Genomic DNA, 22,468 nt, shown 5'->3' with positions numbered 1-22,468 from the left:
TAAGTCTTAGAAAGCTTGTTCAGTTGCCCAAAATGATTGAGTGCCCCACTGCTCTGTATAAACCAGCGTTTTTCTGAACATATCAGAAACAAAGGCATCTTTAATGCAATCCTATGGCAAGCAAGTCTGCTACGCTGACTACTACCACCAAGTCCCAGTAGTAGATTTTTGTGCAGTTAACATTAGGAAACTCCAATTCCAAGCACAAAAGGATTAGAATTCTCCCTCCTCCCGCATCATCTCACAAGCCTCATGGTGTTTCACAGCCTTTAAAATAATGCACAAAATCAAATGAGTCTTCTGCAAAAAATATCCCCGAGAGAGAATCAATGGCTGAAATTCCCCTAGAGGGAGCTACTGGATTATTTTTGGAGCCGGTATCCTATCGTACAGTGCTGGTCTCTGGAGGTATGTCTACACTGCAGTTAGACACTGACAGAGGCCCGTGCCAGCTGACTCAGGCTCACAGGATTCAGGCTAAGAGGCTGTTTAATTGCAGTGCAGGCATTAAAGCCTAGCCCAAGCTCTAGGTCCCTCCCACCTCTCAGGGTCCCAGATCCCAGGCTCCAGTCTGAGCCTGAATGTCTACACTGCAGTTAAACAGCCTCTTAGCCTGAGCCCCATGAGCCTGAGTCAACTAGCACAGGCCACCTGTGGGTTTTTAATTACAGTGTGGACATCCCTGGGATACACTAGGTCATAAAGGAAATTAGCATTATTTCTTTAAACCAGTTATCGTTCCTATTTACAGAAATTATACAGCATTGTCAAATGGGACCAGTCCTATTCAACATATTCATAAATGATCAGGAAAAAAAGGGTAAACAGTGAGGTGGCAAAATCTGCAGATGATACAAAACTACTCAAGATAGTTAAGTCCAAAGCAGACTGCAAAGAGCTACAAAAGGATCTCACAAAACTGGGTGACTGGGCAACAAAATGGCAGATGAAATTCAATGCTGATAAATGCAAAATAATGCACACTGGAAAACATAATCCCAACTGTACATATAAAATGATGGGGTCTAAATTAATTGTTACTGTTCAAGAAAGAGCTCTTGGAATCATTGTGGATAGTTCTCTGAAAACATCCACTCAATGTGCAGCAGCAGTCAAAAAAGCGAACAGAATGTTGGGAATCATTAAGATTATCATTAAGATAGATAATAAGACTGAAAATATCATATTGCCTCTATATAAATCCATGGTACGCCCACATCCTGAATACTGCGTGAAGATGTGGTCTCCCCATCTCAAAAAAGATATAGTGGAATTGGAAAAGGTTCAGACAAGGGCAACACAAGGCACAGTCAACCTGTGAAACCCTTTGCCTGGGGATGTTGTGAAGGCCAAGACTGTAACAGGCGTCAAAAAAGAACTAGATAAATTCATGGAGGATAGGTCTCTCAATGGCTAACAGCCAGGATGGGCAGGGATGGTGTCCCTAGCCTCTGTTTGCCAGAAGCTGGGAATGTTCTGTTAATTCCGTCTGGGGCACCTGGCACTGGCCACTATCGGAAGACAGGATACTGGGCTAGATGGACCTTTGGTCTGACCCAGTTATGGCCATTCTTATGTACACAGTGCTTTCCAAACACAATGCTCCGAGACACTGATTCAGCAAAGCATTTAATCACATCCTGAATTGAGGCACGTGCTTTGACTTCTATGGAACTTTGCTGAATCGGGGTCTTAGTTTCCCAATGCTGGGATAGCTGGGGGCATAGAAAGAGAGAGCTGAAAGGCTGAGAGAGACAATAAACCAAAATTCTCTTCTACCTAATCAACTGAGGTGCAAGGTTATGTGCTTTGCATACAGCTAGTTCATCTGTCATTTGGCCACTGTAAGGTGCCATACAGGTAGATGAAAGAAACATGGAAGGAATAAATAAGCAAAATGAACAAAAATGGATGAAGGGGGCATATTATAGGTTAAGACTGACCACAGAACAAGAACAGCTAGCCCACCAAGGTACTGTTTGATACTATTTAGATGTTTTTCAAGTGTAAATACTCAGGCATTTTAGATTAGACAGATTAGGCACATAACAGATACCAACAGTACAATTTTGTTCCCCAAGAAGCGTCAGAGCAGTGCCTTCAATGGTTAAAGAAGAGAGATACAGTTTTAACTTGATTCAGATTAATCTGTAAATATTTTTGATTATGGCTTGAATGTAGAAGCAGCTCCAGCATTAATCAGATGCTTGACCCTCTTATTAAGACCCAAGATCGGCCCTTCACACACGTAATACAAGCAAATGAAATTAGAGATTTCTAGGCAGAAAGTGTTAAAATTATCTAGTATTCAGGTTAAAAAAAAAAGAGTTTCTATACATCTGGATATAATGCTTAAATTATCCAAAAGTACAACGTTTGGTTTAAAAAGTCATACAAAACATATAGTACATAATCTGCAGTATCCCAAATTAAGGTTAACACATTTAATAATATAGTTTAAATACCAGCATCCAAATATTCGGATACATCATTCATCAAAAGTTATACTAAGAATAGCTTGTGGAAAGCAAGTACACCTCTACCCCGATATAACGCTGTCCTCGGGAGCCAAAAAAATCTTACCGCGTTATAGGTGAAACCGCGTTATATCGAACTTGCTTTGATCCACCGGAGCGCGTAGCCCTGCCCCCCCAGAGCGCTGCTTTACCGCGTTATATCAGGTCACATTATATCATGGCAGAGGTGTATAGCGATGAGTGTAGATTGTCCCACAATAATTGAGAATTTAGGATAGGTTGTCCCACGTATATACAATTAATCAGAGAAGTATTTCAATCTCTTTCCAGACTTTGCTTATCTTTACATACTGGATAACTTAGAATAAAATGTATTACTCTGTCAACATTACCTGGGGCCATATCACTGCCTCAAAAATGGCATCAATCTCGTCCACTGTAAAGTGGTAGGTCTCAAAATCAGAAAAAAACTCAGCTACAAGTTTGATCCCAAGACGCCTCAAATTTTTCAGTGGGTTAATAAACCTTAGCTGGATCTGGAAAAAATAAAGACAAAAATACCTATTCTTGCTGCAATACACAACAAGCTAGTTACCCTGCAATGAAATACTGTATTTAATCAATATGGATATGAGGGACTCTTGCTTGGACTACTGCACTGTTTCCTCCTGTTTTCTACCGTGAACAAGTTACCGTTATCTTGTAAAGATGATTTTAACTTTCTGACTAAGGTCCCAATCCTGCACCGAGCCACAAGGCTTAACAGGGACTCTGCACGGGCACGAGAGCCTACTCGCACATAGCTCGCTGAAGGACTGGGGCCAAAATCGCTGTAAGCGGATACTACAGCTCTTAGCACTGCCCTTAATAGATCTAATACCCCAGTCCCAATATTCAAACAGTACCACTTTACACGTCTTCAAAAGCAGTGGTATTTGGCCCTGTCTCAATTAGCAGCCAAGTACAGAATAATTTATTGCTACAGAGAGCAATTATATGAAGTCAGAGAAATGGGGATCCCAATTCTAGATATATTTGAATAAAAAAATATTGAGATGGTTCAAGGAATGCCAAACCTCCATGCTGCCTAACCCGTCCTCTTTTTCCCATGTGCCCTCCTTCCCTCCTCTTTTACATCTGTTACCCCACCCTAACATGCTATGTCTATGTAGCATTGCCTGGTCTTGCAGTGTTGACAAACTGTAAAATCTTGTAATTGCATAGTTCTATTGGAGCTCACATACATTTTTTTGGTACTTTTCTTTGTCTGTTTCTGTATGAAAATATATTAAATAAATTACCCCCCCCCCCCAAAAAAAGCACAACCAAAACCAGTGACCAAAGGTGAGTTTCCTCTTAGCACATGAAAACGTGCTTAGAGGAGAGAGAGGAATCCGGCAAAGACAGAGTGAGGGGAGGGCTAGAATGTAGTAACAAGACTTACACTACCCATGCATTTAACGTTAACCACGTTACATTCTCTAGCTTTCCTTAGGGAAGATATTCAACATGCTAATCAGGAATCTGTTTATAATATTACAGCCTTTTCTGCTGGGCTCCTCTGGGAGGGCTACACTTATGGCAACATGTAGAGTACAGATACTGCATGCCTCCCTAGCATGGGTATAAACAGCAGGGCAGATGGCAAGGCTCTGCTTAGGTGAGTGGAATATAGACACACCAGGACCCTGTGGGTACATACCCTACACGGCTCTCTGCACACCCATGCAGTGCCTCCCGTCTACAGTGCTATTTTTACCAGTGTAGCATCCCGCTGCTTCCCCCCGTCAGAGCCTTTCACTGTCACATGTAGCTACACACTGCAGCGAGCGTGGCTGCAGCCTGCCTTTTGCTGCGGTGTGTAGCTACTTGTACCCTACACTCCACAAAGCGTAGACAAGGCCTCTAGGTAACACTTTCAAAAGCTCCTAAGTGACTTAGAAACTACTACTTCTTCCGCTTATCCCACCATCTAGGGTCGGCTCACCATGCAAACATCTGCCATCTTCGTCTGTCCGAGGCAGCACTAAGGTCCATCAGCTTACCATCTTCTTTGATGCAATCCACCATCGCTTCCTCGGGGTTTCTTTCCTACCACCCTCTCCTGCCACACCATCTTCCCCAGGTCCTCTTCATTCACTCTGTATGTCTGAACTAGCAAAGTTGCACTTCCTGGATTTTGTCAGCCACATCACGGACTGAGACTTCCATCCTACCGCTTTCATATCACAATCCATCCCTTCGTGGGACTATATCACACAAAGACATCTCATCTCGAACATCTTCAGGCATTGAACTTGCCGTCTCTTTACTGCCCATGCTTCTGCACAATACAGCACTGTGGGGCACACCATTGTTACATACAGTTGGGCTTTCAGTGTCAGTGAGATGTTATTCCACTGTCTTCCAGAACTCCCCGGTCTGGACTGTATCTCGCATTCATGCTCACTGTCATCCGCAACCCAGCTGTCCAGATACCTGAACTGCTCAGTCTGGTTTAGTCATACTCCATTAATCTCTATATTCAGTTTCTCTGAGGCACCTCTACCGACCCATATTACCTCGGTCTTAGTCATATCCATTTTCTTCCCATGCCAGCTTATCTGGCCGTACCACTGATTTACTCTTTACTCTAGCTCTTTCTCTGAGGACACCCTTATAGCTATGTCATCTGCATATAGCAGCTTCTCACCTTTCCCATTGAGATCTTCCATCAACATGATAAACAGCAGCAGACTAAGGGCCCCAGGTGCAGTTGGACTTTCACATCAAAGGGGCTGGTCATTCCAAAACATGTTCAGATCGCTGTTTTAGGTGATATTAAATCCTCAGACACGCCATATTTCCTCAGCACTAGTGTGAGCATCTTTCTGTCCACGCTATACTATGCCTTTTCTAGGGCTCTAAGTGCCCAGAAGCGAACCTGTTGGTACTTAACTACCTCTCGATCACTTGCTGAATTACAAACACGGCATCTGTGGTTCCTCATCCTCTCCTAAAGCTGAGTTGTTCTTGTCTGCGGAGGGGTTCCAGCATTCTCCTAATCCTAGCATCCAAGAGTGTTCCAGTACTTTCATTCTACGTAACAGTAACTTTATCCTTTAACAGTTTCCACATTCATGGACGCTCCCCTGCTTATGTACTTAGACCAAGATAGACCAGCACCAATCTTTGGATATTCACGTATCTTGCCATATGGCTTTAACCCAGGGGTCGGCAACCTTCAGCACGCGGCCCATCAGGGTAATCCACTGGCAGGCCACAAGACATTTTATGTTGACCGTCCACAGGCCTGGCCCCCTGCAGCTCCCAGTTGCCGCAGTTCACTGTTCCCAACCAATGGGAACTGCAGGAAGCGGCGGCCAGCACGTCTCTGCAGCCCACGCCACTTCCCGCAGCTCCCATTGGCCAGGAACGGCGAACTGCGGCCACTGGGAGCTGCGGGGGGCCATGCCTACGGACGGTCAATGTAAACAAAACGTCTCATGGCCTGCCAGCCGATTACCCTGATGGGCTGTGTGCTGAAGGTTGCCAACCTCTGCTTTAACCACTCCGTTCATCCATTTTATGCCTCTCTCACACAGGACTTTCTCCAGGTCCGCTGTCACTTCATCGGTCCCACCACCTCACTGTTCTTCATTATCCGGACTGCATTTCTCACCTTCCTCCATTGTGTCAGACTCAGGCACCACATTAGGATATTGGCAACTCTTCCAAAAAGGGGTTTGCCTCATTTAAGAGGCTCTCAAATTATTGTTTCCATCTCACCTTCATTTTTTCAGGTGTTACTAGCAGTTTCTCCTGGTCATCATTTAGAAATGGTGCTGCAATACCATCCTCCTTCCCTTTGTATCTGATTTTTGCAATGCTATAGATCTTTTGGCCAGCCAGATGTGGGTGGTTTACAAGCTCAGCATACAGGTCATCTATGGCACTGTCTTTGGCCTTCTTCACTGCCTGCTTAGCAGCATACTTTGCTTCTTTGTATTTGCTTTCATTCACACTCGATGGGCTTGTGTCTTTTTCTTTATGCACCATTTTCTTATTTCAGATCGCTACCTGCACTTCATCGGTCCACCACAACTCCTCTCTTTCCCTAGATTTCCCCCAGCTGTACTGTCCACACACCTCTTCTGATGCTGCAATCCTCACTCTTTTGATGTGGTTCCACTCTTCCTCAGCCGATACCAAACCTGTTTCCAGGCACTTATCTCACTGCTTGTACAAACTTCTCTGCTGTCCTTCCCCTTAAGGGCCCGTGCTTTAATCTTGTTTCTTTTGAGCTTAGTTCCCTCCTTTTCCCAATGCTCAACCGCAATCTTTATCACAAGAGACATGATTTTTGCTACTAAAAATCAGAATGACAGATGATAATTTTTACACTAAATAAACTGAATCAGATTCCCCACTACTCAAGCGAAAGGAAGGAGATACATAGGCCTCTTCTCAAGGGGCATGCTCTAAGGACATGGACAGATTCCATATTGAAAGTGAACAGTAGGAAACAGTAAAACTGTAACTGAGCTCAGAACTACAAAAGTAGATATTTAACTCTTTGGGCAATATCATCCTGCAATAAATGACTCTCAAACCCACAGGAATTTCTTGTAATAATTATCCAAGATAAACAGATTTCTCCTATCCTTCTCTGAACTCTTAACACCTCACTAGCTAATGAAGTGTTAAATTAAGTTTAACAAGTGACAGCATGGCACCACAAATACCGCTCCAAGAGTTACTCAGTCACAACTGATGGTGAGAGACGGCATTACTTGAATAACTTTGCAGTACAAAAGTGATTACTCTAGAGACAAATAAAATTACTTTTGCACTACTATAAACTGGATTATGGACTGTAACCATCCTAAAATTACCCTTCCCTTGCTGCTGGCCACTGCTACAGCACTTAGAGCAGCACAAGGGAAACCATGATATTAAAACCAAAAAAAAGAAACAGACAGAATTTTTCTTTCCCTGTTTGAATTCAAGTCCAGAAAGGACTCTAGTTGCCCCAAACTTCTAGTTAGTGTGTGCACTTTGGCTTAATGAAATGCAGTGTTTTTAAAAAAATGTATTTGACATTCAAATTCTTGTTTGTATTAATTGTTACACGCAATGTTTTAAAATGCATATTTTATTAAATAAATTCAACACTGTTACTGACTGAAATGCCAACAATTTAACAGCATTTTAAAAACAATATACTCATTCTATATAAACACTGCGGCATTTTAAGACCAATGTTGCTGGCCTATACTTTTATCCATCTTTCTATTATTCACTGGTTTCTAAAGCTTTACTCCTTATTGGCACTAAGCGTAATTTGAACCAATAGAGTTGAAACACACACACACACAGTATCATGTTCCTTACCTTCTCTCTTTGTTGAAGGATGTGGGATACTGTTGCTGTCATACAAAGTAAAATCTGTAAAATCTCAGGTAAGTACTGAGTGATCAGATGGCCCATGTTTTTCAGTACAACCTCAAGGCTGTTGAACAGACTGTGCTGGCGGCCTAGAGGCAGGACTTTAGATAAATCCAGTTCTGATATTGTTTGGAGTACTGCAACCTGGCAAGGTCCTACAGAAGGAAGGAGGACAGTGAAAATATATCATTCATCTTTACCTTGGTAAGTAAGGACCCGATTTCAATAGGCCAAATGTCAAGGTCTGAGGTTCCTCTCAATGTGAGAAAGGGTGGCAAATCTGGCCCTAAATTATAAGCCCTTTAAATGCTCCTAATTCAGTTTCTTATGTAAAATTAACGAACAGCTCCAGCTGTCTATCATGGTTCTTATATGGCCCTCATTGCTGTAGTGTCGGAGTGCCTCACAATCAATGTATGCACTTATCCTCATAATGCCCCTGTGGCATTGTGCTCACCAGCCCTTCAGAAAGGAAGGTCAACACAGTAGTTAGGATTAGGCTGACCAGATGTCCCGATTTTATAGGGACAGTCCCGATTTTTGGGTCCTTTTCTTATATAGGCTCCTATTACTCCCCACCCCCTGTCCTGATTTTTCACACTTGCTGTCTGGTCACCCTAGTTAGGATGCCAACCTGGGACTCTGGCATTCTGGGTTTGATTCCCTGCTCTGCCACAGACCTCCTGTGACCCTGGGTAAGTCACTCAGTGTCTCTGTGCCTCAGTTCTGTAATAACGGTACAGGAATAATAGTACATTGTACAGCACAGAAGGGAAACTGTGGCCAAGGGCTCAGGGGAAACCTTGACTCTTATTTAAAAACAAAACAAAAAAAAACCCAAAAAACCAGTGCCATGGGTGCTTTAATTTACACAGAGTACTTATATGGCCCCCATTTCCATAATATCTAAGCCCCTCACAGTCCTCAAAATATTTATCCTCCCCACATCCATGAGGTAGGGAAGAACTATTATCCCCAGTTTCTAATGGCAGAAGCATACCAACACTGAAGTGCTTCACAGGTTCAAAGAGCAGGTCCAGGAACATTCTAATCTCTTCAGGCAGCGAGCCAGCAAGGAATCTCAGAACAATTGACATACGAGTGCCCGCAGCAGATTTGCCCTGAGTTCTGCTTCCAGTTTTGTTTCTCATCCGCCCATAGAGAATTCTTCAAAAGCCAAAAAGAAATAGTATTCGTGAGTTCTCCACTAGCTGCCTGTTTCTGAAGCATTGCAGGAGCAGTTTGGCTGGTTCACAATCTTTGTTCAGAAAGTTTAATCTGAACTACATGGCTTAATTAATACTCCCCGTGATTACTTCTATTGCTGCTTGACACCCAGTAACACTACCAGAAAGGGTGTGCTCTTGCTCCCAACAAGGTCACTGGAAATTTTGCTAGTGATCTGAATGGGAGCACAGCTTAAGTATGAATTAGCAAAGCATCATGCTAGTATGAAGACAGAGTTATAGCTGAGGAAGCACTTTCATTGTAAAATGCTATTTCCATGTATTTATCAAATAAATGTAATACCCTGAGGGTGAAAATCTCTCAGATTTCTTCTTAAGCATATTGTTTGGAAAATATGAGCTTAACTAATGCATTCAACAATACTACACACACCCACACAAAGGTATTAAGGCCTTAGTTGCTGTGAGAGCCATACGTTTGTATTGTCTCTTTAAAATATCAACCAGAGGCTACATTATGTTTCTTCTATAGCCATCGTTTTATTTTAACATGCAGAGTTTATGCAGTGTTTCACCCACACACCTCATAAGAACAGGAACAAGATCTGGTCGATGTTGCATTTTAACTATAGTGTTCTCCTCGGATATGCTGAAATGAACTATTTCTTCTTTAAAGCTCTTATCTTCCAGTAACCTTTGCAAGTTCTCCCTGCAAATATTAAACACAGTTATTTGAAAAAAAAAAAAAAAAAAGCTCTGTGTAATTTATTAAAGGATCACATCCTTACCCTTTTAACAAAAGGGTAAGTAAATCAACTAGCTCAACTTCATTACATAGACTGCTACTTTTCATACAGGGTTCTGTAAAGGCTATCCAAGTGGGTGCAATAGTATTGTGCTGACAGTTTTACCTAATGGTTATAAAGAACTACAAAAATCCTTTACTGAAAAGAACACAATTGGCCACTACATACCATGGTGGGTCTGGATGAGGGAAAAGATTTGTTTTGTTTTGAGAAAGAGTTCAAATCTGATAGATAAAAGATTTCAGTTTTTCCATTTCTGAATGAACATGACCCTGCTGCACTCCTCTGCCTTCTCTAAAACAAACCAGCAATTCCTCTTCTCAGATATCTGCTTTTCAAGACTAGTCCAGGTTACCTTCTGTGACTGTAGCTAGATCTCAGGCACAATGGCATGTAGGTGACCACCTCTTTTCTTCTTTATAGTCTACAAAAGCTTTTTCCATTTTAATTTAAATATAAATAGAAGAAGCTTTTTTTTAATTCTGTCCATTTCCAAATTCAGATTTGGAATAGGAATATTAATTTTTCTTAGGTTCAGAAAGTTGTGGATATTTCTCTTAGAAGCAGATGATGCCAAATATCATAAATACATGTTTGATGTGATACCTAATGCTTTATCTGTGTTGGAAGAATTTTAAAGCTCTTACTTGTATGGCAGTAGGTGCGGATGCTTGTAAGTCATGATGCAGTCAAGGGCTACTTTTTGCACATTCTGGTCTTGATGGGACAACAGCTGAAGGTAACATTTTACAAGAAATGAAAATTAGGAGAAAGCCCAAATAATATATACACTTCTCCTTATACCACTAGATCAAGATGATTTACTCAAGAGAGAATTCAGCCCTTAAATGGGGGGCGGGGGAAAGAGAGAGTAATTATCTAACCTAAAGGGAATTTCATTTTAGAACAGTCATTTAAAAGACACCAAGCAGCAAATATTTCCTACCACTATACATCCAAGAGAGATAATTACAGAACACATTAGTTACTTGTTTCTAAAAAGAAAAAACAAAAACAAAAATCCAGGACATCATTACTGGTATTTGATGGCATAGCTGCTGGAACTAGAGGTGCTGGGGTGCTGCCGCACCCCCAGACTTGAAGTGGTTTTCATCATATACAGGGTTTACAGTTTGGTTCAATGGCTCTCAGCACCCGCACTGTACAAATTGTTCCAAAGCCCGTTTGATGAGTACAGCAATTAAACAACGCAATCATCAACTTGTGTTTTAACAAGTTATTTTTATAGAGTATCTTTTGCAAGATCACTTTCGGGCCAGCATTGTATTTGTGTCACACTGGGTAAAATAATGGATCAGTCACATACATCCAAGTTACGAAAACGCACATAGAACATTAGACTTGTTAAAAAGAGAAATAATCAAAAACCCATCAACAATAGCATTAAGGGGTGAATGCCGCCAATGGCCAGGCTAAGAGGAATACGGAACATTACCAAAAACCTCACCTTTCCCCCACCTAGTTCTTCAGTTTCATGGTAAACAGCACATAGCAAAATCCCCATTTTTGATGTGATCTGTTGTAACCCACCCAGCATTCGGAAGGCATGGTATCAATCCAGCAGTTGTGCTACAGCACGGAGCTAACAAATAGCACACCAGTTTTGCCATATTTGGTTGTTCTGCACTCTTTAAAAAGGTTGGTTAAATAAAACGTTTTTAAAATTTACAAGTCTGGTCAATATTTTCCTAAAAAAGACAGACGAGCAATCGAACCCACAGAGAGCAGCTCTTTCCTAAGCAAAGTTCAGAGGTTTACAGGAGTACAATGAATACTGAAGCATTCCATTAGAGCAGAAGCTGGTGATCTGAGACGGACTGAACACTGGGGAACTAAAGCAGTAACACAGAATGAATGGTTAGCTGGTATATGCCGAAGGATGTATGAATGTATGTCTTGAATGATCAAAGTTAAGTTCATGTCTCATGGATGATCATTCAACACGTGTTGTTAAAGGAGACAAGATTTTGGCAATTCCTTTTGGCAGAACACTTTTACAGGGACTTATTTCCACAAAATTCAAGTTGATAAACTCAGTCCGGTTTCCTGAGGGAGCACCCTTTAAATAGCATATCTTGGATTTATAATTTCCCTTAAAAATTACTTTTTCCCCTTCTCCCCATTTATGTTTAGACGGGGACTTTTAGGCAGAGACAAGCCACACTTCTCTTCACACCTCTGGCTACCGCTTGCTGCCTGTTTACATTCAGTTTCAGCTTTGCAGCCTGCTGTTACTGGTAAAACCCCTATGCAGAGCCTGGGGAAGGATGGACACCATCAAACAACAAAAGTGAAGAAACAGAAAAATAAAGAGAAAGGCATTTTTCTCTCCAATCTCTCTCAGCTATCTGGCAAGGTTTCTCGGGGCACGTGTACACTACAGGCACTACAGCAGCACAGCTATGCCACTGTAGCGCCCATTGATGCTTCCCAACACTGATGGAAGAGATTTTCCTGTCAATGCAGGTAATCCACCTCCCCAAGAGGCAGTGAGGCTGGCTTAACTACAGCACTCGAAGAGTGTGAATTTCTCACACCCCTGAGCGACATAGCTAGGTCAATCTGAATTTTAGGTGTAGACCAGGGCTTAGACTGATGGTCATGACCAAGTTTTCTTTCTCCATGGCTAGATGGAAAGGGGATCCTGAAACTTTCCTTTGTACCATGGGGCTACAATACAGAAAAGGTCAAGAACTGCTGAGCTATGGTAATGTTAGGAGTCACTTTTAACACAGTGCAAAATTTTCAGATAGTGATATTCAAGTTGACTGTGTCCCTTTAAGACATAACTGCTGTACACTGCACTGCAACAGTCAGTTGTTCTCTTTACAAAGAAGGGCCCTTTGGCTTGGTGTTCAGATAAGACAGGAATATATTTGTTTATTAAGCAATACAAAAATGTTAAGTATTATTACCTGATTGTACAACTCATTCAACTTTGATTCCAGATACAGCGCACGTGGATTCAAAAACTTGGAGAAAACTTGCAAATGGGCTATTAGCTGCCTAAAACAAAAACAAAACACGCTTTTAACAATGAAACAGATACACACTCTGTGTTATTACCAACGGGCAGGAGAATGGCACCAAGATTCTGAGTTTCTGAACGTCAGTATGTAGGGCTACACTTACCAACAGGCTCAAACGGCAGTGGAAGGATTTGATGTATACCAGTGCAAAAGAGTGGTAGGGATAACCTGGACCTGGGGACAGGACTGCACCACCCAAGAACAGCCACATCTCCACTTGTTGGGGAAAGGGAGAAGTGGCGGGGGGGGGGGGGGGGGGGGGAGAGAAGGGAAATCAACCGTGCCAAAAATGATCAGGACTGGTCAAAAAGGTACACGTGCAGAACAGCAAGAGTCTACACTGATTCAGCAGCTACCTGCAGAGGTTCACACCAAAAAATTTCTACTGAATCTGCCACGAGATTTGAATTTCCTCCACCCTGTCTAACCCCAGCAAAGGGAGGTGCTGTAACCATTACCTACCCTCCACAGACAGTACTGTAATATGGTCTCCGCTGAATGATGACTCATGATGGAGTTGTGCACAATACGTGTTACCAGGCACACTCTAGTCTCTCAGATCACGCCTAGCTCTTATTTTTTCATCATTTTCAAGGAGGAGTTTGTAATATACATTTTGTAAGAGCCTAAACTACAGTGCTGCAAATCTGACAGTATAATGAGTCGTCCAGGGTCAAGAGGAAAAGTGTTCACTAAAGAATTCATTAACAACTAGCCAGTAAACCTTTTGCACCTTAGTTATTGCTACCAGCATTTTAAAAGTTTCCATTTAGGAACAAGAACATTTTGAAGCAGAAGTTCAAATCTGGTGACAATCTGATTTTTGTAATTATTACTAATTCACAGATCTGAACCAGTCAGCTCAGGGAACAGAACACAGTAATAGAACTGATAAAACACTTACAACTAAGCCAGAATATAGACTAGAATTTATTGCATCTTAATGTGCAAGATGACATTTTTAAAGTTCTTTGTTGCTACAAATGTCATTCTCAAACAGGCAAAAATAGTTCATTTGAATCACCTAAAATGTGTATTTGACAGATATCAGCAGGGTAAAAAGGCCATAATCAAGAAGTTTGAAAACTGTGTTTTAAGACACAAGCCATAGACAATTTACTCACAAAATAACTTGATATTGTTGAACAATGATGTCACGATAGCATATATTTATAGCAAGAAATACCAAAAAACCTGTCCAGAACAAGGACATCAGGGCCAAGATTTTCAAAAATGGGTGTCTAAAGCTAGACTCTGAAATCCGTAATTGGGTGCCTACAATGATTTTCAAAAGGGCTGCATCCCCATCAGCTCCCACTGACTTTAAAAGAAAAGCAGAGACACACACACACACAGAGGCAACAGTTATTTCCCCCCCAAACAGTAACTTTGGAATCCTGCTAGGGCTGCCAACCCCCGCAGGACTGTCCTGAGTCTCCAGGAATTAAAGATTAGTGATGAAACCTCCAGGAATACATCCAACCAAAATTGGGATCCCTAGACCCCGCACTATTTTTGCTTCAAATTATGCAAAGCTATGGCCTACTACCCATCTTACGGTAGTGCCCAGAGGCTCCGGTCAGTGTCCCCCACTAGTGCTAGGTGTCTCATGGGGACAGGATCCCCGCCCCCAAAGAGCTCACGAAAGACTGGAACAGACGAAGGAAGGGGAAAGGGATGCACAGAAGCCCAGTGATCATAACCAAGTGAGTCACCCCATTCCTATGAAGCCTTTTAAAACACCAAATGGTTAATGTTTGCATTTCACTTGCTCCCTGCCCAATCAAACAAAAGCAAAACTCACTTTGCTGCAGCTCTTCTCGTTTTCTTTTTTTGCAACCCTTCAACCACCGGTTCTACCATTCCCTCCACCTCCTCTTTCTCCACCTCCTGGGTAGCTTGGTGTCTCTCTTCAGTGGGTTTTTCTTCCTCTTCTACTGCACCTCTGTTTTTCTTTCTAAGATCCTGGGTTGGAGCCACCAGAGAATCTGCTGGGTAATACTCATTGCTATATTAAAAATAAATCAAATCAATAGAACAGTATCTGCTGGCGTGAGGTTTGTTTGAAGTTGTTCACAATTGGAAGTTCCAATTATCCACAGAGTTGTGCCTGGTGACACTGTACAGTTCAAGATCCCCAAAAGTGGTTCATTTCAGCATGCAGATGGGCATTTCTTCTATTGTGAATGGCGGAGATATTAAAGGAAGTGAGCAAATGTAAAGGAAAAAGACAACGAAAGGAAAAAAAATTAAAGGACTAAGATCAGAAAAATGTGGTGAGGAAAAAGAAGAGAAAGTGAATCTAAGTCGAATGGGAGAATTTTTTTAAAAAGTTGGCAGGGATGTGTGAAAATGTAAGTTAGGAAGTGTAGGAATCGATGATGTATTACATAGTAGAAGCCCTCTTACTGGAAAACAGTTAAAAGCAGTCTAGTCAAAGCACTGTAGGAAACACACTGTAAAGAAGAGAGTCAAGGGCTGGCAGGGGAAATAGAGTGAGGGCCTAATTCACAGCCTGCTGGAGTGAATAGAAAGACTCCCACTGATTTTAGTGGGCACCGAACCAGGCCCTAGATACACTAAAAGGTATTTTCCTATTTCTGTCTGAATAAAAATACATGCTTTCATTTTACAACAGGGGAGACAAGGAGGAGCCTCATTGTCAAGTCTATTTCCAAGACACTTTACTTCCATTGGAACTACACCCTCCATAGCAGTAGCGAGGCTGTGTCACCAGAACTCATTAGTAAACTGGGGCTCAACACAGCAGCCAATTGACAGCTTACATTTCAGGTTGCTTTATTTTTTCCACTCTCTCTAGCATGAGCCATGTTTAACCGAAAGGAAGGACCAACTTCAATATAAAATTCAGAGGTCTCAGGAAATAAAATCCATTAAAAAAACCAAACAACCCATCAGTTGTCTTATAGGGAACCTAGTAACTCTGCCTTCATTTATGACATTTCCAAGCAACATGTCTCATCGCTGAACATGTCACTTACCTAATGAATCTCAAGAGAAGTGGGGAAAGCTCCCTTGACCTGGGCTCCACTCTGTCTGGAAACTTGACCAACGCCTTCCAAAGCAGAAACCGGAAGTTTGCGTAATCTATCCGCTCACTGCAATCCGTTCTAAACCTCAGCTGCTCAAGATACAGGCTTCCCACGTTTCCTTCTCGGATCTTCTCACTCTCAGCATCTGTAGGGCCTGCCTGCTCTTCACTCAGCTCATCTTGCAGCTCCCTCTCTATATAGGAAACAAACCACGGTCCTCATTACTTCAAGAAAACTTCAAAGAGCTTATTCAGTAATTACTGGTGGTGGGGTCAGTGCCCTGGGATAAATAACAGCAACCGTTTATATTAATGTTTGCCATCTATCTAGCAAACTCTGCTTAATATTGATCTGACTGCAACACAGGTTAGAAGGTACCCTGGGATGTCAGAACTTCAGCAAGGGGCCTAAATTTAAGCACAAGTAGCCCCAATAAATGGCTGTCCTTGTGCCATACAGTGAATCCAGTATTCACATTCAAGAGCAGGGTCAAGGACAACAGATACATTTGGCAGAAATTCTACTGATTCCATGTTGAACAGGGTGGCGAAGAAAGATTCTCTAGAGACTAGACATTACTGAAAATCCTCACAGACTCCTACTGTCCATCATCATCATCATGGGCAGAACCAGTCTCGGCACAAAACAAGCACTGCCTGGTGCCCCATATGCTAGGATGACTCTGCAACCCATGGATTGCCTCTATTTACCTCATGGGAAGTAGAAATAATAATAATATATGGAGATATACCTATCTCATAGAAATGGAAGGGACCCTGAAAGGTCATCGAGTCCAGCCCCCTGCCTTCACTAGCAGGACCAAGTACTGATTTTGCCCCAGATCCCTGAGTGGTCACCTCAAGGATTGAACTCACAACCCTGGGTTTAGCAGGCCAATGCTCAAACCATGGGAAGGCAACAATTCTGACAGATCTCCACTCTCTCCCTCGAGAAATGAGGCCACAGGGGAGGGGAAAAACTTATGTCCTGATTTTTCCCCTTTTGCCAGTTTGGAGCACACCAGAGCATAAAGCCAGCCCTGTTCATGAACCACCTGGACCATAGCTAAGTTAGTGTCTAAACATCTACAAAACATGAATTACCAGCATAGACAGCCGCTTTCTCCAAGTGCTCATAATAGACTTTCCAGAACTGTTTATTCTCCATTTCATTTGCATGAGACCTAACAATAAACAAGATAGTAATTAAGTAAAAAATTCCATGTGATATTAGCCAGTTATACTGCTAGTATGTTCAAAGACTTGGTGTCCAGCCCTACTCAGCATGTAGGCAAGACATTTGCTGTGTGCAGTTATAACATTTCTTTGCCTTCATCTGAAGATCCCAATGGTTCATTGTTATCAGAATAGCCTGGTTATAGCTTGTGAATACAAAGGGACCCTTTGGTACAGATGTTTTCAAGTCTTTCAATATTGCCTATGCAATAACATAGCACTTAAAACCAACACAAAGAGTCAGCAAGGATTCACCCACTGAAGATGTAGTTTAACATTTTCATGATTTCTCTTCTCCGATGGGGAAAATGACACATTATATCACAGAATGTACAGAGAAAAAGCTAAGTGGTCACAAGCCAGGCAATTCACCCTGAAAGCTGACATTCCAAATTTAGGGCTCAATCCAGTGTTCATTCAAATCAACGGGAGCTCTTACATTGACGCAAGTAGGTTTTGCACCAGACCCTTAGTGAGGGGAGGAAGGAGAGACGGACTGATTTGTTATTTATATAACACCTATCATATGATGGTCATAATAGTGTGAGATCAGGAGTTGGCTATCTTGGATTCGAGTCTGTTATCTTTATGTCCCAACCCTAGATGTAATTTAACAATACTTTTGCCTATGAGTCGTCTTTAATATTTGTGCATCACTAAAACAAGTTAAAAAGTAGCAGTCTATAAAGAGCAAGATTTACTTGACAGATCAGAGGCATTTCTATGGTACCTCATGTAAACGTACGTCTTGCTTGTGTGCATTTACATTTATTTTTAGGGATGCGACACATTTTTATTTAGTTTTTTAAAGGCCTGGGGGCAGCTGCAACAACACAACTGAGGCTCCCACCATCCACTAGCACATACTTACGTTATGAGCTCAACAACAGGATCCCAGAGAGGGCTGAAGTTAATATAGAGCATTCCCAGTAAATACTGAAGAGGCACCTACAGTGACACACAAGAAAACTTTTGTTTTAAAAAGCTAACAATAATATTTAAAATAAGTATAAAAACAGCTTCACTGATTGATGAACTGCAAGAAAAAGCAATAAAGTCAAGTTAAAATCTCTCAGAATCAACACCCCTAATTAAGACATTTAGATTATTATTTGTACTCTGGTAGTGCCAAGGCCACATTGTGCTAGGCACTATACAAACATATAAACAAGGACAGTATTCCCTGCCCTGAACTGCTTACATTGCATTAGACCCAGGGCCCCATCTGGATTCGGCTCCTCAGTGAGCTAAGTGACATATAGACACACACACACAATCCCTGCCCCAAGGAGTTTACAACTCAAGAAGGAATGTTATAAAAGCACTTAAGTATCAGTAGTAATAAGTTAATATTTAGCTAGTACAGGAAAAATCCTGATCGTAGCAGCCTTGATAGCCCACAGCAGCACGGTCAGATTCAGCAACCATAGAGGGATGTCCCTGCAATCTATAAGGCCTCAATCCTGCAATGAGCTCCAAGTAGGCAGACCCCTGAGCCCATGCAGAGCTCCACTGAGGTCCAATGACACAGAGTTCGTTGCCAGGTCAGGGGATAAATTGCTAACAGCTCACCCCAGCCCTTCGCATCACCTCCAACTGCTTTCCTCTCACTACTCTTTACAGACGTGTTTAGAACGTTTATCGAAATACCATCACTTTTTTTCGGTTTTTTCCCCTGCTAGATATTGAGGCAAATATAGTTTAGTCAGTTCAGGATAAAAACACCCAACAACAAGACATGCTGATCACCAATTGGAATCAAAGATATTTCCCAACTTAGTGCAATACTGCACATTTAAATGCATTATGGCACCTTATACTTTCCTCTGAAGCATCGAGCACTGGCCATTGGTGGAGAAAGGCTAGAGAGACGATTGCTCAGGTGGGACTTTCAAAAGCACTCAAGCCGTAGTCTTCTTTTGTGTGGCTTAAAACCAGCAATGTCAGATGTCCAAGCCCAGGCTGGCAATCCAATTGATTGCTTCCAGTGATGTGGAGTGGATAGCAGAGATACCACTGGAATACGGTGGTTTGGGGCACTGTTCTAGAGTTTGACGTCTGTTTTTGGCAGTCACAAATAGGACTGTGCCTGAGGGCTTGTCTACACTTACAGCGCCTCAGATCTTAATGAAGATGCTACCTACACTGAAGGGAGAGCTTCTCCAACTCCCAAGAGGTGGTAGCTATGGCAATGGGAGAACACAGCACTGTCAACACAGCACTGTCTACACTGGGGGTCACATCAATATAACTATGTCACTCAGGGGTGTGGATTTTCCACACCGGAGCGATGTAGTTATACCGACATACGTTTATATGCCCCCACCTATGGAGAAGGCAGGCGCGTAATACCATGCAATGTGCAGATGTGATTTAAAGTGAACCATATTTTCCATGGGAGCGAAAACCTGCATGGGTCTTTGGTTGGGTGCTTGATGAGGTGTTTGTTCGGGATGCTGATGTCTTTCCACCTTACTCGCCATTAATCTTCAGGGGAAAGCCCCACGTCTTTGAGCTCTGGTGCTGCAAACTAAAGGGAGTCGGGAGCAGCAAAGTCCCAGTGACTAGTAATGAAAGTTGAGCTCCTAACTCACTCACGATGATTAGTTTCTTTCCAGCCTGCATTTACTGAAGCCTGCACAAGTCACTGAAAAAAACTCACGATGAAGTAAAATGCAAAATTTTCTTGCCTTATAAAAAGGAAACAATCCATTGTATCTTTCGGCAGTAACTTCTCACCTCATGTAAAGGTCCATCTGGTACTGCAGACTGCACCACATCATGTCTCAGTTTCCTTAAATGAAGAAGTTTTTCTCTATAATCATTCACACTGGCTGGCACGAGTTCAGCTTGAAGTAATATGGCAAACATGGACTGAAGCTCTCCTGTTCCATCATCCTGAACAAACCAGTGAAATGCCTTTTGTTAGAGGATTCCTCTAGACAATTGTTTTGTCATAATTCACTATTTAAAGGCAGAGCCTCAGCTGCTGTAAACTGGCATAGCTCCACTGAATTTGATGGAGCTACAGAGATTTCCACCGGCTGAGGATCGGGCCCATACAGTTACAGTCTGAAAAAACAAACAAGTATAAAGGGAGCCCACTTTAGCTAAAGAACAGAGACTAGCATGTGTAACTGGCAAATAAAGTCAGTGTCAAGAAAACCACTTATATTAAAAACAACACCCCCATGGTTTTGAAATGTTAAAGCAGAAATTGTAATGCTACCTTGGTTGATGTAGGAAGCTGAGCCTCAAAATGATTTAAAATCCTTATTGTCAAGAGTCGGACCTATTAAAAGTGAAAGCATGTTTTAGAGGCGTACTGCAAATGGTGAAAGGCCATTGAAAATGGCACAATTTTAAAGAGATGAAGGGCATTCACTCTTGCACATAATTGCACATTTCACCTTTAGGCCTTTTTTATTCAGCTTATTTCAAACACCGCTAGTTAAGAATTCATTTTTCCATTAAAACACAAATCATCTTGCACATATTGGAAACCGTTAGAAAAGAAGATTACCTTGGAGATGCTGGAGGAAATATTTGTTTTCAGTTTATCAAACAAATCCATTAAGTTCTCATGGGAAAGAGGATCCTGGCAACCACACAAAGCCAACCTCGTATAATAGAGATCAGCCAGTAGCAAGACCGATGGGTCTGAAGGAAAGGTGCTGAAACAAAATATTTGTTTATTATTGTACAAAGTGAACCACGATAAAAAAAAAAATCTCATATGGGGGAACCCTCTTCCCCCAAATCAGGATTCTGCTAGCACATTACACACCAGTAAGGTCTAAATTACGCAGGGCAAAATGAGACATGTGAGGGTCTTTCATTTCCCTCTCTGCCTGTAACTGGACCTGCAGCTCTGTGTCTGGAAGGTTAAGCGTGTGCATGCAGAGACCCTGAATGAGCAGGGACCTGCAGAGGGGTGCTGAGAGGATAAAATCCATTAATGATTGTCAAGCACTCAGATACAATGGTGATGGGGGCCCATATAAGTAGTAATGCTGCAAGTCCCAATTTGTTTTCTCTGGCTGGATTGGGAGAACTATGTTGGGAGATCATACAGATCTTAAACACTTTCTGTAATTGCTCACTTATTATTAGGGCCCTACCAAATTCATGGCCATGAAAAACGCATCACGGACCGTGAAATCTGATCTTGTGTGTGCTTTTACCCTATACTATACAAATTTAATGGGGGAGACCAGCATTTCTCAATTGGGAGTCCTGACCCAAAAGGGAGTTGCAGGGGGGTCACAAGTTATTTTAGGAGGATCACGGTATTGTCACCTTTACTTCTGCACTGCCTTCCAGAGCTGGGCGGCCGGAGAGTGGCGGCTGTTGGCCAGGCGCCCAGCTCTGAAGGCAGCGCCCCGCCAGCAGCAGTGCAGAAATAAGGGTGGCAATACCATACCATGCCACCCTTACTTCTGCGCTGCTGCTGGCGACGGCTCTGCCTTCAGAGTTGGGCTCCTGGCCAACAGCAGCTGCTCTGCAGCTGCCCAGCTCTGAAGGCAGCGCCAGCGCCGCCACCAGCAGCAGCACAGAAGTAAGGGTAGCAGTACTGCAACCCCCTCTACAATAACTTTGGGCACCTTCCCCCCATCAACTCCTTTTTGGGTCAGGACCCCTACAATTACAACACTGTGAAATTTCAGATTTAAATAGCTGAAATCATGAAATTTACTATTTTTAAAATCCTACGACCATAAAATTGACCAAAATGGACTGTGAATTTGGTAGGCCCCTAGTTATTATATATGTTAATTATTAGTTGAAGAGGGTTAATGGAATAGTCAGTTTTCATAAGTGTTTATTAAAATGCGGAGATCAAAAGCGAGGTGCTCCCTCTTACTGCGGGAGAGTACAAAATAATGTCTAAAATCAATATCTAATGGGGGAATGGAATCCTCCTAATACTGTAGGAGAATCCTCTAGACCACAACAAGAATTAAAATGTGATATTTATGTTTAGCCGAGACTATTTTCACTTTACTTTTTTTGTAAGTAAAACAAAATACAAGATTCGTGGCTGCAATCCCGCAAGATAAAGCCAGCATTGTTGCATTCACACATTCAACAGCAACAAAAGTTAATCTGCAGCTTTCACACAATTTCAAAGGAGCAGATTGTTATTATGGAGACAGGGCTATAAAGCGTACGCCATACAGTACAGTAAGCTGGCAGTGCCTGACAACATCCCTACCCCGGATGGCTAAAAACC

At 42.2% G+C, this 22,468-nt stretch overlaps 1 protein-coding gene across 1 annotated transcript in view; it reads right to left on the bottom strand.

Annotated features, from left to right (window-relative positions):
* Positions 1–22,468, bottom strand: part of UTP20 (UTP20 small subunit processome component) — an 80,498-nt gene that overhangs the window by 40,598 nt on the left and 17,432 nt on the right. Inside the window, exons 16-28 of the mRNA XM_026648865.2 lie at positions 20,759–20,909; positions 20,465–20,527; positions 19,975–20,133; positions 18,107–18,183; positions 17,104–17,183; positions 15,950–16,193; positions 14,752–14,955; positions 12,834–12,924; positions 10,545–10,630; positions 9,675–9,800; positions 8,905–9,071; positions 7,851–8,059; positions 2,870–3,013 (exon numbers count right to left, since the gene is read on the bottom strand). Coding sequence (XP_026504650.1) covers positions 2,870–3,013; positions 7,851–8,059; positions 8,905–9,071; positions 9,675–9,800; positions 10,545–10,630; positions 12,834–12,924; positions 14,752–14,955; positions 15,950–16,193; positions 17,104–17,183; positions 18,107–18,183; positions 19,975–20,133; positions 20,465–20,527; positions 20,759–20,909 — 1,801 coding nt within the window. The remainder of the gene's footprint in view (positions 1–2,869; positions 3,014–7,850; positions 8,060–8,904; positions 9,072–9,674; positions 9,801–10,544; positions 10,631–12,833; positions 12,925–14,751; positions 14,956–15,949; positions 16,194–17,103; positions 17,184–18,106; positions 18,184–19,974; positions 20,134–20,464; positions 20,528–20,758; positions 20,910–22,468) is intronic.

The sequence above is a fragment of the Terrapene carolina genome, unplaced genomic scaffold (assembly GCF_002925995.2).
Source record: "Terrapene carolina triunguis isolate 2854851 unplaced genomic scaffold, T_m_triunguis-2.0 Scaffold68, whole genome shotgun sequence".
Lineage (NCBI taxonomy): Eukaryota > Metazoa > Chordata > Testudines > Emydidae > Terrapene > Terrapene triunguis.
This window is presented reverse-complemented; position numbering and strand designations above follow the sequence as displayed.